This window comes from Rhipicephalus microplus, chromosome 4 (genome assembly GCF_043290135.1).
Source record: "Rhipicephalus microplus isolate Deutch F79 chromosome 4, USDA_Rmic, whole genome shotgun sequence".
Taxonomy (NCBI): domain Eukaryota; kingdom Metazoa; phylum Arthropoda; class Arachnida; order Ixodida; family Ixodidae; genus Rhipicephalus; species Rhipicephalus microplus.
This window is the reverse complement of record NC_134703.1, coordinates 61,911,621-61,926,403: the sequence shown is the minus strand read 5'-3', so window position 1 is coordinate 61,926,403 and position 14,783 is coordinate 61,911,621. Positions and strand designations below refer to the sequence as shown.

The window sequence follows — 14,783 nt, the reverse complement described above, 5'->3', positions numbered from 1 at the left end:
GTGGCCGAGGGAGCTGAGTTCGCTTATTTAAAAAGCTTCAATGATATTTAGGACGACTGGAACTTTATGGCGCGCAAGAACCAAGACAATTTCGCAGACTATTTTCATGGGAAATAAAGTGCAGTAACTTGCAGTTCACACCTTGTTTTTTATTATACTGTGAGCGAATCGTTATATTAGCGCTTGCAACAATTTCCGAGGCCTGAAATGCTTTTTTTAGGCCTTAAATATGCATATTTTGCGATTCCCTTCGAGTTAGATACCGTGTTTACCCGCATAATCCTCGCACTTTTTTTGCCGTAAAACCGATGCAAAGTAAAACCGATGCAAAGTTGGGGGGTGCAAGAATTACAGGGGGAAAACTTTCCATGAAAACGTATAGAGCGAAAAAGAAAACAAGGTGGCCGCAAATCGGGATTCTCACACCAGCAATTAACAGCAAGCTTTAGGAAGTACTAATTAAAACTTATCTCAACAATAAAAGCAGAGGTTCAACACAAGGCAAGATTTATTTGAGAGACAAAAAGTGGAAGCAAATGGTCGAGAATTAGAATGCCATACACAGCGCTTATGGGCGTTACGGGCGTAGTGGTAGTGTTCGTCGCTCAACAGGAGCCCTCAAAAGGTAAGCGTAGGACGTCATTATTGGGCTGATAGGTATTTAACAGAATCGTCCGCAGTTTCCTTCTAAAGAAATAAAGTTTACCATCAATCCCAGCTTTAGGCATACGGCAGGCCCAATGCGTCTTGGTGGCTTTCAGCTGCCGTCACCAGTAGCTAACACAAAACTCGTAGACAAACGGCGGCCCTGTTGCCGTTGTTTAGTGCATGATCTATCACTTGCAACTTGAAGCAGCCGTGTAGCTTCAGTATCACCCCATAACGTGTCAAAATTACCGACACAACATACAAAACACCGCAACGCGCACTGGCCACTTGGGCTTGGCTTAGATCGGATTGAAAATCCGTGCAATAGTACGCTTGATGCTTAAGAGACGGCGCGCGCTATCATCATTTTTGGCTGGAACGAGCAGACGACTTTATTGCGGCAGTTTTCAGGGGTGCGATAATTACTCAAGAAAAAAAAAGAAATCGTATTTTTGTTGGGCGATGTGGGGGGTGTGAGAATTGTGCAAGGATTACGCGAGTAAATACGGTACATCCAGGATCAACTGTAATAAGAAAAAATGCACACCTGCGAGTTATGTCGTTCCGACATGGCAGCCATCTGTAGTTCCACTTTCCTGAGCTTGGCCATATTCTTCTTCTTGACTTTTTCAAATGCAGACACCAGGGCACTACAGTTGGAAGAAACATAATTAAATGCTCGAAGATGCACTAGCAACTTTTAAGAATAACCAAGTACAAAAGCAACATTTCTAGTAGCATGAGAGTGGTCTAAAAAAACTTCTGGGCAAATTAAATTTGATTACCCAAATATTCCTATCAACAAAGTACACTGTAGTATGTTGTTGTCATCACTCTACCATGCCTTGTCCACGGTAGAATTTTCCACAATCGCAAGTGAAAATATATTTGAGCAGAATGTTATAAAACCAGGTCAAATTTTTATGTTCTTCAATAAAATGTAGCATCAAATGTAGCAGTTGATAACGATAATAGTTTAATCAAGTTGTTTTAGCTGGACAGGCATTGTGCAACAAAAAAAAAGTCGGGCTCAGTGCTGGAGAAAAATGTGCAACATACTGCACACCTCTCAGTCTACAGTTCTATATTCAGAAGGCTGAACATAGTACAACAAAGTTCGACCGAATTTCCCCTGTCATAAAGGTATTTAGAGAGAAACATAATATGTCAGCACTTCTAGCCTATTCGCCATAAGATTAAGCTACAAGTGGCAGCATCATAGCAGCGTGAGTGTGGATAGGTGGACAGTGGCGCATATACACTCAAGCCTCGATGGAACAAAATATCAGTTGTAATGAAGTAAATGAAAAATAGTCTTGCAATAGTGTTATAAATATATCTTTATAATGAATTTCCAGATATAACTAACTAATGTTCATGTAAGATGCAACTTAAATATAATGAGGTTTGAGCGCTGCAGTAAACGAAAATGTACACAGCAGCACTTCACTGAGAGCAGTTTGAGCCAATTGTTGGCAAAGAAAGCACATTGACTGCAGCTTGATTGTGATATACATCGTTAATTAATTGCCACATTAGTACAACAAGCTGGCCTAAGGTTTCTGGTATGTTTGAAAGATGTACAATCTGCCAATCAATGGGTGCTAGCTTTCAGTGACAGTTGCAATTTGCACTAGACTCGATGTTTCTTCTTGTTTAATTTGTATATGTTTAGCTTGTGCTCTGCCTATGCCAAAACATAAATGGTGCTGGATGACTGAGCCAATTAAATATTTACTTTTTACTCCAGCAAATACAAAAAAACACAGAGCCTGTATTTCTGCATACTAATTGTGTTGAAGTAAACCTTTGTGCACTCTGATTTTCTGTTTGCGTGACTACGCGCATCGCCATAGAAATGTGCGACTTGAGCTCTTTTTTTACCATTGACTGAATTTGCAGATGCTAGTTCGTGCTTTGTGGTGTCACAATGATTTTGAAATCGCCAACACTTCACGATATGGTCTCTCTAAAATTTTGCATTCACACTTTTTCATTTCATTTCTCAAATTTATTGACCTTTGAAGATAGATAGGTGGAAAGAAAAGGGATGACTCCAAGTGCACTACGTGATGTACTTGACCGACAAAGTGGCACCTACATTCAAATAATTTCGGAGAATGGATGGTACACCTGGTGCCATACCGACACGCACACTTTCGTCCTCTACGATAATGATTGATTGATATGTGGGGTTTAACGTCCCAAAACCACTCTATGATTATGAGAGACGCCGTAGTGGAGGGCTCCGGAAATTTAGACCACCTGGGGTTCTTTAACGTGCACCCAAATCTGAGCACACGGGCCTACAACATTTCCGCCTCCATCGGAAATGCAGCCGCCGCAGCCGGGATTCGAACCCGCGCCCTGCGGGTCAGCAGCCGAGTACCTTAGCCACTAGACCACCGCGGCGGGGCCGTCCTCTACGATAGGCAACATGAGAGCGCACGGCCTGCATGCTGCGGCGGCTGGCTACAGCCCCATCAAGTGACGACTAAAGAAAAAGCACAACCGCTTTTAGCGTTATCTGTGAGAAAACAAAACGAGTCATGGCTGTTTTAGAAGTGATGCAAGATTACGCTCCCGCTCCGGTATCGCAACGGGCGGTGCGGCCAAAAGTGAATGCGTTTTCTTTAGCTGTGTTGATTGATGGTGATGTAAGCAGCCGCCGCAGCGCGTAGGCCACATGCTTTCACGGTAACACGACAGTGTACACGCACTCACTCATCAGAGAGGGCACAAGCCTCGGAAGACAAAATGCTTGAGTATATCATGTAGGCATACGTACAAGCATTTGACACTGTGCCAACACGATAGAATAAGCAGCTCCCCGAGGACGTGCATGATGTTCACACACGTGGAAACAGTGCAGCTGGCAGATGATACAAAGCGCCATCCACACTATGAGGCTTCGTCGCCTTACCGCACTAGGTGCTGGCTGTTCGATCTAGAGGCTAATACAGATAGGGTGCCAGGCTTGCTAGAGCTCTAATATTCAAGTTGAACAAAAAGATTTAAAACGGTACCGAACCACCCTGCCAAGTAATCATTGCAGGACAATCGGAGCTTATTATCTCACGAACTGATTGATGCAAAAAACTTGCTTGAATCTGTTAAGAATGAGCAAAGTTTCAGGGGTCTATTGCACGCTTTCAGAATTTACTCTCTTCTTGGTGATCATGCTGGAAGCCACGCTGGAAAGGATGGGGCGGGGGAATGATTAGGCTAATTCAAATAGTAAATTTTAGGTCCGAAGCAAATTCCAAGCGAATGGTGATTTGGTCAGATAATTTCGAAATGAAATTGAATAGTACCATCAGATAATTTTTTTAATGGGAAAAATGGGCATACTTGTCATGACCCAGGTGACTTGCACAATATTTTTAAAAATTGAGACAAAGTGTTTGAAAATTTCATTCTTTTTCGTTCAAAAGAAGTGAAAACAACATTGAATAGTAGCGGGAACTGACTTTCAATAGAGTGCAAGTGATGACCTGCAAAACATGTCGTTTTAAAATTTACTATACTTAGAACATATAAGCTGGTATAACAAGCTTTTAAACCTAAAAATGATTAATCGATCTCAAGGTAATAGTATGTTCATTTAATCTTGTGAAGCTTTGCAGCAGTTCGGATTTCTTCTGAATACGTGGTTTCACGGCATAGCATCCATTCACTAAAGTGAAACCAGCCTTACCCTGACTGATTGTATATGGCATAGTATGGTACACTTTATATAGGTCCTGAAAATCAATCATTATGTTGACGTAGGCAGCTCTGACGTTGGGACAGTAAGGTTTAACATTACCGCAGTATCAATGGCGTTTTTGAGCTGCCTATGCAAGATGTGAAAGATCCCCACCAGGTTAATATATTGCTATTCGTTCCTTTCAAATACTTTGAGATTTCCAATAATTTAATTTTGAATTGAAGCGAATTCTAATACTGTATCATTCATTCGAATTCAAATATTCGAAGTGCTCAAATATTTGCTTGCACTTAACAAACGCACATCATAACCTCGAGCACATGTGATGAAATGTGGTCGCTCTCTCCCATTGTGATTCCTGTGTGTGAGTGTGGCTAACTGTGTAATTTTAGCTGGCCACGGAGTGTGGCGTCGGCATGTGGCAGCACTTTGTGGCAAGAAGCGCATCTGATCCAAGCGCCGCCACGGGTTTACGTCAGCTGTCGACCAATGGCAGCAATCTGCTGTATGAAGAGAGCACGCTTGGGAAAGGTGCAACTCCATGCTCCCCCTCATAAACGCTCCTTTCCATGCACGGCTACAAGATTTGGCGGAGCTGTTCAAAGCAGTGCCTGCTTCCCAAAGGATGGACATTCTCACCAAGTCCGAGGGGTGGCCTGTCCACAAGAACGGAAAGCCTTAAACACACAAGTGTGACAAAGGCCTTGCCTGTTGGCCCTCTTGAGGTCGTCGACAAACTCTGCTGACTGCCGCGAGCGGAGCTCGGCATTCTTGGTGATCTTCTCCAGGGTAGCAACAAGCTCGTCGACGCGTGCCTTGAGGCTCTTCTCCCGCTTCTGGGACTCGGCAAGCTCCTGAATCTCTGGGCTGGTGCCTTCCTGCAAGGGAGTGTGAAGCTTAGCAATCGAGCCACAACAGCACCTCAAACTGCATAAAAGTTCTCTGTGCACATCTGCACAGTGGAAGTGCTGGAGCTACAAATACAATTTTCCTTCTCACGTGAAATATGAATTGCATGAAAACTTCCTTTTTCTTCTACACGACTGCGAGAACATGTTTGTAATAGCCCCAGTTGTCATAACAGGGCACAGAATAAGATATTATTAAAGCCTCTTTATGGAGAGGTTAGATGTATAGGTCGATAGGAGCTTGAACACATCCACGAAACACATCTTGGCTAGCGGGACTGACAGCAGCCATTATCTATTTGGTTTAGAGTAACCAGCCTACTTTGTATATGTGTAGAGAAGTCAATGGGTCCTTGCATGCCATACATACAAAGCTTGTGAAAATGGACAATTTTCCTTCCACCTATCCATCTTCAACCTGTGGATTAGTGTAGAGATAACTTGGATAATCTCAACTGCTGCCATAGTTCTCCATAAAGAAAGCGACGGAATTACCAATCAAGAAGGGTGTAAGACAAGGGCATACGATCTCCCAAATGCTATTCACCACATACTTACAAAATGTTTTCACAGGCCTATAATGGGAAGAGTTAAGGATAAGAGTTGATGAAGAGTACCTTAGCAACTTTCGCTTCGCACACGACATTGCATTGCTGAGCAACTCGGGGGACGAACTGCAAGTCATGATTACTGAATCAGACAAGGAGAGCAGAAAGGTAGGTCTTGAAATTATCTGCAGAAAACAAAAGTAATGTACAACAACCTAGGAAGAAAGCAATGCATCGAGATAGGTAATAGTGCACTTCAAGTTGTAAAGGACTATGTCGACTTGATGGCCACATTTTGGTGGGGCTGAAAGGCAAAAACGCTATGAGACGTCCCCCGCTACGCCACTGATTGCCAAAGAGAAGGAAGAACACTCAACCCTTTTTCTATCCGGTTTCCTCTTGGCTACGTGTCTCAATCACTTCTCACATACAGGGATTCGCGCTGGGGCCGGGAAGTAAGAGACGCTACGACCTGTTTCTGTTTACTGATTCATTTAATTTATTACTAACTGCAAATATCGTATACCCGCATACATCAACCACTACACAAAATTATAACACATGATTTAGACACTCGCGACATTCGACACAGGATACATAAGGCAAATAACTTTGGCAATAAAATGGCATGACGATACAAAGTAAACGCATGACGACACAAACACGATGAAGTTATCAGTTACCAAAACCCGCAATGTCTCAACACGCCACCTCCCTTCCCGCAAAGCTAATCTACATAAGGTGCATAAAGTCCGTCTCACAAAAGGTCCATGTTTACAGGGGCCTTGGAGCTGGCTGTTCGAGTCGGGGCTCAGGGCTTCTTCCTGGGGTCATTGTCCAATTAGTCCGCGTCTTCATCGTCTTCGTCATCGTCGCCTTCGTCGTGCCTCTCAGCGATTTCATTCTTAGCCTTCTCTCGTAACGTTCCATTCACTCGCCTCCTATCCCTAACTTTCATTCTTCATCATACCGTCCTTGCCACAGTCATCATTTCATCGCCTCTCATCGCTATCTCTTCGCACTGTTATCTTCCTTTTCCATTCGGTCTCTCTACCTTCTCGAGCTCATCGCATCGTATATCTCTGACTCCCCTCGTATCGTCTCGTAGTCCCTTTTTGTAGGACCCAACTCCGCCCTACCGGGGCCCCAAACCAATCGCCACTATCAACGCGGCATATATTCTTGTCAGTCAGAGTGTATCATCTTCGACGGCCGCCCCCGCGGCTCACGCCAGTAGAAAACCCTCTCCCAAACAAAGGCGAGCAAGTAACAATGTACAAACTCAAGCCTCAGAGAGAGAGGTGGGTGAGCTGTCCCAAGACACTTTAATTACGGGCGAACAATGGTCCCGATGCTTCCGACAAAGTGCGTCGTCTGTAATGGCCGACATCCGGAGTTTGCAGTGTTGTGCCGAAAAGTTTTCGGCCGAATCGATTGCCCCGGTTTCTGACGAGCCGATGTCCAGAACGAGTCTCGACGTCTCCATGCAGCTCGATGTCTCCCGCGAAATTCTCCGTAGCCGCCGCTTCTTCGTCATTCAATGCCGCGGGTGGTCATCCGCGCAGAACGCAGTAATGAGCCCTGAAGCCACGGAGGCTGACGAAAAGTCAGGTCGGACCCGGTACAGGCGCTGCGGCAGGGTCACATTCCCCGAACCAACAAAAGGTGCCCTGCTGCTCCCCCATGCCACTAATCTGAAGGGTGCGCGCGGATTATTTCCACTGCACACTGTCGCACTGTCTGTAGACCACAAGACGCCGCCCGGTCCTCGTGTTTGCGCGGGGGGGGCCCGTGAAAACAGTAGAAATAATTCTTCCAGGTACTCCACTCCGGAAAACCCATTCGTTACACCGAAGGTTTTCTTTTCCTTTTTTTTTATGCGTGGGTTTGAGAAACGAGCGAAAACATTCTGAAAGGAGCAGGGTTCAGTCCGTGTTTGCGGGGACGTCACAATCCCTTCATCTTGCAGAAGAATTTTCCCAGCGGGGAAATTCAAACACGAGAAATGCGGGCGCATAGCGCCTTCGGGTTGCGCAGCAAAACTGAGACATTGCAGCAGTCTTAGGCATACGGTATGCGAACACAGCACACTTGTGATTTAGCCCTGGCGGCAGCGCGTCACTGAGAGGAACCAATCTGTGTTTGTCGCTGAATCATCACTCACCACGAAGCAGTTTGATTCCGTGTTTCTACCGCGCACAACACACTTGAAACCTTCAGAATCACCGCAGAAACTCGTGGATGACGCGTGGACAAGACGCACACTGGTCACAGCTGCTCGTCGGATGGTTTGGCACGCAGCGTTCAGTCATGTGTGCGGAAGGTTCACTACCATGCGAGCACATCACACACTTCGCCTGCACTGTCCACTCTCGGCACAACCGAACAGAGGATACACACATTTCAATACGCTTTCATTCCACACATGCACAAAATTTTAAGACCTTATCGAACATTTCAAACCAAATGAAAAGCGGGATGGCGGGAGAACATAGGTCATACAGGCAGCAACACTGAATTACCCTCGCGTACCATCTCCTGCCTGGCCTCATTTCAAAACAAAATCAACAAGATAAAACAAGTGTACAAGCCAAAGCAAAACTATAAAAAAACTTAAACTTCGACAGAAGGTCTTTACTAAAGTAACATGCACAATGACCGAGTAGAAATTATAGAACATAAAATGGCATACAACATTGTGGACTCTTATGACCCTAGCCGATCGCTGAGCGCTCAGGGTCTACCTGTATGCAGACCTCTTCCCCGACTCCGAGTCCCGGACCCTCGTTGGATGGTCAGAACTTCCACCTACTCAACTCAGTCGCGGAGTTGGGCATGTGCGAAGCTATCTTATAAGACCAACGACGCTGCGCATGCCCGGGTTTGGTGCGGTGTACATCGGGTGTGCTGCAGTTTCTCTTTGGTCCCACAAAAACCACCCCGTTGCGATCTAGGCAATCCTCAATCTCATCTACTCTCTCTAACGTTTGGTCTACCACCGTGTCGACCAAGACTCCGACAACTGCACCCTCAGAGAACCCATTCTCATCCAACTCCATATCTGCTACTCCTACTGGTAATGCCTCATCGTCTTGTGAGACCTTCGTGATAGAAACCGCAGCTAAACCGTCTGTATCCGCTCTAGCAACCTCGACAGCTTTTGTTTCACCCAGTGGCACCGGCGCACGAGCGTTCCCCTCAAACACACACCCGCTCAATGGCGGAACATCCTCCTCGATCACGGAAATTACATTAACCACATCCACACAAGGTGAACCGCGACTCGTTTTCAAGGAGCTTGTTTCCTCACAAATATTTATGACCGCGATTGACCTCCGCACGTCAACGTCATGAGGAGGAGTTGCGTCTAGGTTTCCAGGTTCGGATTTTCCCACCATCTCCTTGCCTTTGTGAATGCGGCTGCCACCCGTCGGATTCCACTTTCTTCGTCGGTACCGGTGGTATCCTCGCCAAAAGTGACCAATTCTGCCACAGTTAAAGCACCCGCCGGGATAAGGGAGCTGCTTAGGGAATTCCTGCCTATTTTGTTTCATCTTATTGCGTACTGCCAAGCTCTCCACAAGTTTTTCGATGCGGTCAAGGCGGCTATGCATTTCATGAACATCTGTGTTCTCTTCTACGAATCGGGTAACGAATGGCTCCTCGACACTTTCTCATTCTGTTGCTCCTTAACCGCTATGGCAATGGCCTCGTCAAATGTTTTTGGATCCCGAGAGAGAACAAATCTGCGGACCGGATCCCTCAGGCCTAATAAAAATCGCGAGAGTAATTGTTCAGCTAGAATTTCGCGGCGCAGTGAAGCTTTCACCGGATCCTGACTATCGGAGCTCGCCAGGGTGGCAGTCCAGAGGATGCGCAAGCGACTTGCAAATGACCTCACCTCCTCATCTGCCTTCTGCCTCGCGTTTAAAAACCGTTCCGTTTTAAAGATAAGTGGCTCCATATCGAACCTCTTGAGGGCCAAATATTTGAACTCAGAAAAAGTTGAAGCCGCAGCGACGCCATCATCCCACCACGCAAAATCGTGCGCCGCGCCTTCCATCTTACATCGTGCTATGGAGACCAGCTCACTATCCCGCCATCCACCCAAGCGACCAAACTGCTCCAAAATTTTCAAGAAGACCCCAACATCCGGACCCGTATCACCTTCTGTAAACGATGGAACCATGTCCGCTAACATTAACGCGCTCATTTCTAGTGGGTCGTCTCTGTCGGTCATCTTGGTAGCCTGCTCGCTCATTTTGCTGCCTCTCCTTCCCTAGTACGAGGGTAAAATCTCGCACTGTTGCCCCAGCAGTAATCCCACCGCTGCCACCACTTGAGACGTCCCCCGCTACGCCACTGATTGCCAAAGAGAAGAAAGAACACTCAACCCTTTTTCTATCCGGTTCCCTCTTGGCTACGTGTCTCAATCACTTCTCACGTACAGGGATTCGCGCTGGGGCCGGGAAGTAAGAGACGCTACGACCTGTTTCTGTTTACTGATTCATTTAATTTATTACTAACTGCAAATATCGTATACCCGCATACATCAACCACTACACAAAATTATAACACATGATTTAGACACTCGCGACATTCGACACAGGATACATAAGGGAAATAACTTTGACAATAAAATGGCATGACCATACAAAGTAAACGCATGACGACACAAACACGATGAAGTTATCAGTTACCAAAACCCGCAATGTCTCAACACGCCACCTCCCTTCCCGCAAAGCTAATCTACATAAGGTGCATAAAGTCCGTCTCACGAAAGGTCCATGTTCACGGGGGCCTTGGAGCTGGCTGTTCGAGTCGGGGCTCAGGGCTTCTTCCTGGGGTCATTGTCCAATTCGTCCGCGTCTTCATCGTCTTCGTCATCGTCGCCTTCGTCGTGCCTCTCAGCGATTTCATTCTTAGCCTTCTCTCGTAACGTTCCATTCACTCGCCTCCTATCCCTAACTTTCATTCTTCATCATACCGTCCTTGCCACAGTCATCATTTCATCGCCTCTCATCGCTATCTCTTCGCACTGTTATCTTCCTTTTCCATTCGGTCTCTCTACCTTCTCGAGCTCATCGCATCGTATATCTCTGACTCCCCTCGTATCGTCTCGTAGTCCCTTTTTTTTTTGTAGGACCCAACTCCGCCCTACTGGGGCCCCAAACCAATCGCCACTATCAACGCGGCATATTTTCTTGTCAGTCAGAGTGTATCATCTTCGACGGCCGCCCCCGCGGCTCATGCCAGTAGAAAACCCTCTCCCAAACAAAGGCGAGCAAGTAACAATGTACAAACTCAAGCCTCAGAGAGAGAGGTGGGCGAGCTGTGCCAAGACACTTTAATTACGGGCGAACAATGGTCCCGATGCTTCCGACAAAGTGCGTCGTCTGTAATGGCCGACGTCCGGAGTTTGCAGTGTTGTGCTGAAAAGTTTTCGGCCGAATCGATTGCCCCGGTTTCTGACGAGCCGATGTCCAGAACGAGTCACGACGTCTCCATGCAGCTCGATGTCTCCCGCGAAATTCTCCGTAGCCGCCGCTTTTTCGTCATTCAACGCCGCGGGTGGTCATCCGCGCAGAACGCAGTAATGAGCCCTGGAGCCACGGAGGCTGACAAAAAGTCAGGTCGGACCCGGTACAGGCGCTGCGGCAGGGTCGCATTCCCCGAACCAACAAAAGGTGCCCTGCTGCTCCCCCATGCCACTAATCTGAAGGGTGCGCGCGGATTATTTCCACTGCACACTGTCGCACTGTCTGTAGGCCACAAGGTGCCGCCCGGTCCTCGTGTTTGCGCGGGGGGGCCCGTGAAAACAGTAGAAATAATCCTTCCAGGTACTCCACTCCGGAAAGCCAATTCGTTACACCGAAGGTTTTCTTTTCCTTTTTTTTATGCGTGGGTTTGAGAAACGAGCGAAAACATTCTGAAAGGAGCGGGGTTCAGTCCGTGTTTGCGGGGACGTCACACTAGCATGCTTAAACTTACGTGCATGGTGGCACCCGAAGTAATAATAATGTTGAAAATTTGCCATGTAAAACTCCAAAATTCAAATGTTCTGAAAATCACTTGCCAGTCTCAGTGGAGGCTGCTGAGATGGCCGTGCATCCACCAACTGTGTCCTGAGGTGCTCCATGGATATCAGATAGGCTTGCTCTCGGGCCTCCCAACTGCCAGCTCGGAATTCCAGTGCGGCCTTCTCTTTCTCTAGCAGGTAATTCTGGGCCTTCAGCTCAGCCTTTTCCTCCTGTAAACAGATGTCAGACTCAACTATGGTTCATCGTTATCACCATCCTATAATCCTATATTATGTCCATGGCAGGACAAGCGCCTCTCCCAATGTTCTCAATGTTGCCCTGTCCTGCACGAGCCGATTTCATTTTATGCCTGCAATTTTCTTAATTTTATTGTCTCATCAAGCTCTGTGCCATTTTCAGCCCTTGACATCCATTCCATCATTCTAGCTGACCATTGGTTATCTTTCCTTCGCATTACAGAACTTGCCTATGCACACTTTTTTCTCTCAATGTCAGCTACCCCTGCTTGTTCTCTGCACAAGTGACACTCAAAACTACGATTAACTCAAGACAATTACTAACTCTGGCAATAAAGTATCATTAATTAAGGATAAATCTCAGAATTTCGTTTGGACTGCTATCACTTCACTTTCTAAAGTCAGCTGAATCTTAAAAAAAAAGAAAAGGGTTTTGTATAACTGAAACTTTCTGCTTGCTGTGAGCACAAACTGAATTACAAAATGGCGACAGATGATGGGAGCTCACTACTGAGGTATTAATGGTCAAAACAAGTTCGCAGACAATATTAAAGAGCCAGTAAACAACTTTGTGGTCCAAGATGTGTGACAAAGTAATAACTACGCACTTCTACCAAGTGAACATGCTGCCACAATAATTTTATGCATAAGCACCATCACAAGGTAGTTTCAGAGTATAAAATAACTCGCTTCAGCAGGTTTCAGTTTCTTGCTCGATTTTGCCGAGAAGGGCCAGTTTCTTCCGACGCTTCTGGGCAGCCAAGAGGGGTAGGTGCAGCTCGCTGTCATGATTATGCCCACTTTGGTGATGTAACAAGACATCAGCAATTACTTCACGGGCACGTAGTCAATGACTGAGCAAGACTTCCTTCGCAGACGCTTGTATGAAAGCAGCACTAGAGTCAGCATAGCGAATGTATGACCGAAGACACATCACCACAAGGCCAAGGCAGAGGGCCCATTGACGAAGCGTGAAGAAGACCAATTAAAGAAATCAGTGACATGTGGAGTTATCCATGGGCAAGGTTGCATCACTACACCAACAAGGAGGATTAGACAAACTTTGGAGAGGGGTAAGGAGATCGTTTTTCAAGATCAAGTGCCTGCACAGCACGAAGTGCTATGATATTTGCAGAATGTGATTGTCTCAGTTGTCTGCAGTTTGGGAGGCCGAAGCCTATTTACTGGCCCTTCAAGGCAGAGTTGTATTTTGCATGGGCATCACTACAATGAAGTGCGAGTTCCTTGCTTGCATGGCTGTCGGAACTAGCCCATAAATTCTGCTTCTATATCTGTCAGTGTTTGTTTGAATGCAAATGCCTCTGGGCAGATCAAATCTAATGCAAGTGGAGGAGTACATTCTGAAGTTTTCTTAAAAATGTAAGGGTCCGTGTTTGAGAGATTTCTAATGTTCCAGCAGTAAGAGCAAACCTCCGAGTCTTTCCAAAACACTGGTGGCTATGGAAACTTTGTTAATAAGGAGTACTTGCACAAAGTTTTGAAGGCGAGATATGTAACTTGTGGGACAGATTTGTGTAGACACATACACATCATCTACAAGACATGAATGAATAATATAGCCTAGAACACGTCCAAAATCAATTTAAATGTGCATGCAACGACACCGCATGAGAAACCCGCCTCTGGTTTCCTTGTCAGCAACCAACCACCACCTGCACCACGAGTTTCTGTTGGCTGCCGTGATCCTTGTAAGTACTCTTTCCTAGCAGACCTTTTCAATGGAAAGTGGGGACAGGCTTGCACAGGAGTACAAAGGCTGATGTCCTTGCCTTGACAGTACATACTCTGAGGGGCACTCATATTTACGTCTCGAAGGTAGCCTTCGTTCAAAAGAGTTGTCAACGCGGTGCTCACGTTAATGAGGTTCTTTGTGCTCACATAGCCAGCTATGTTTACACGAAAACTACGGGTTTTCCCTCTCACTTTAATCCAAGTGCCAGCCTAAATAATCTGCACGCCATTCAAATAATTTAAGCATCGAGCTATTTAATCCATGTGCCAAACATTTAATTCAAGCGCCAACATACTTAATCCAAGCGCCAACTCAATGAGGCCGCGTGCCAGTGAGTTTAATCCAAGTGCCACCGTATTTAATCCAATTGCCAATGACTTTAATTCAGGTGCCAGTCAGTTTAATCTACGTGCTAGAAACACACAGTTAGCCACTTTATATGGTATATATGTCAGAATAACGTAAATATGACGTCACAGGAAGAACCTTTCCCTCGGCTATACATGGTAGCGCTTACGAAATGAAGTGCGCAGTGCTACTTTGGTGTTTTGGTGCCATAGCTTCAAAATAAAATAGTGAGTGGGTAGTAATTGCATTTATGGGTACTTAAATGTATTTGCTCATTGAGTCTATGCTAGTCTTTATTTCATCGCTACTGCTTCATTCCGGCTAACCATCTACACCATCGCATATGCATACATTAGTGTCGTCTGCTTAGCAGACGGCATTTGGCTACTTTTTCGCTGAGGCTAACGCATTCGTCTGCTCAGCCCAGTGAGAACAGTGACCGACAGATGTTATTCATTCGTTCTTGAAATCAGAAATAACCACTTAACTTGCATTTAATCGGGTTCATGTGGAAATAGGTTGTTATGAAAGCATCAAAGGAGATACTCCTGTTTTCATGTAACAGACGACGCTTAGTGTATAGCTGAAGCGT

The 14,783-nt window shown here is 45.9% G+C and overlaps 1 protein-coding gene across 1 annotated transcript in view; it reads right to left on the bottom strand.

The window, feature by feature from the left end:
* Positions 1-14,783, bottom strand: part of LOC142814290 (colorectal mutant cancer protein-like) — a 40,498-nt gene that overhangs the window by 11,026 nt on the left and 14,689 nt on the right. Inside the window, exons 13-15 of the mRNA XM_075892857.1 lie at positions 11,890-12,063; positions 5,066-5,235; positions 1,196-1,298 (exon numbers count right to left, since the gene is read on the bottom strand). Coding sequence (XP_075748972.1) covers positions 1,196-1,298; positions 5,066-5,235; positions 11,890-12,063 — 447 coding nt within the window. The remainder of the gene's footprint in view (positions 1-1,195; positions 1,299-5,065; positions 5,236-11,889; positions 12,064-14,783) is intronic.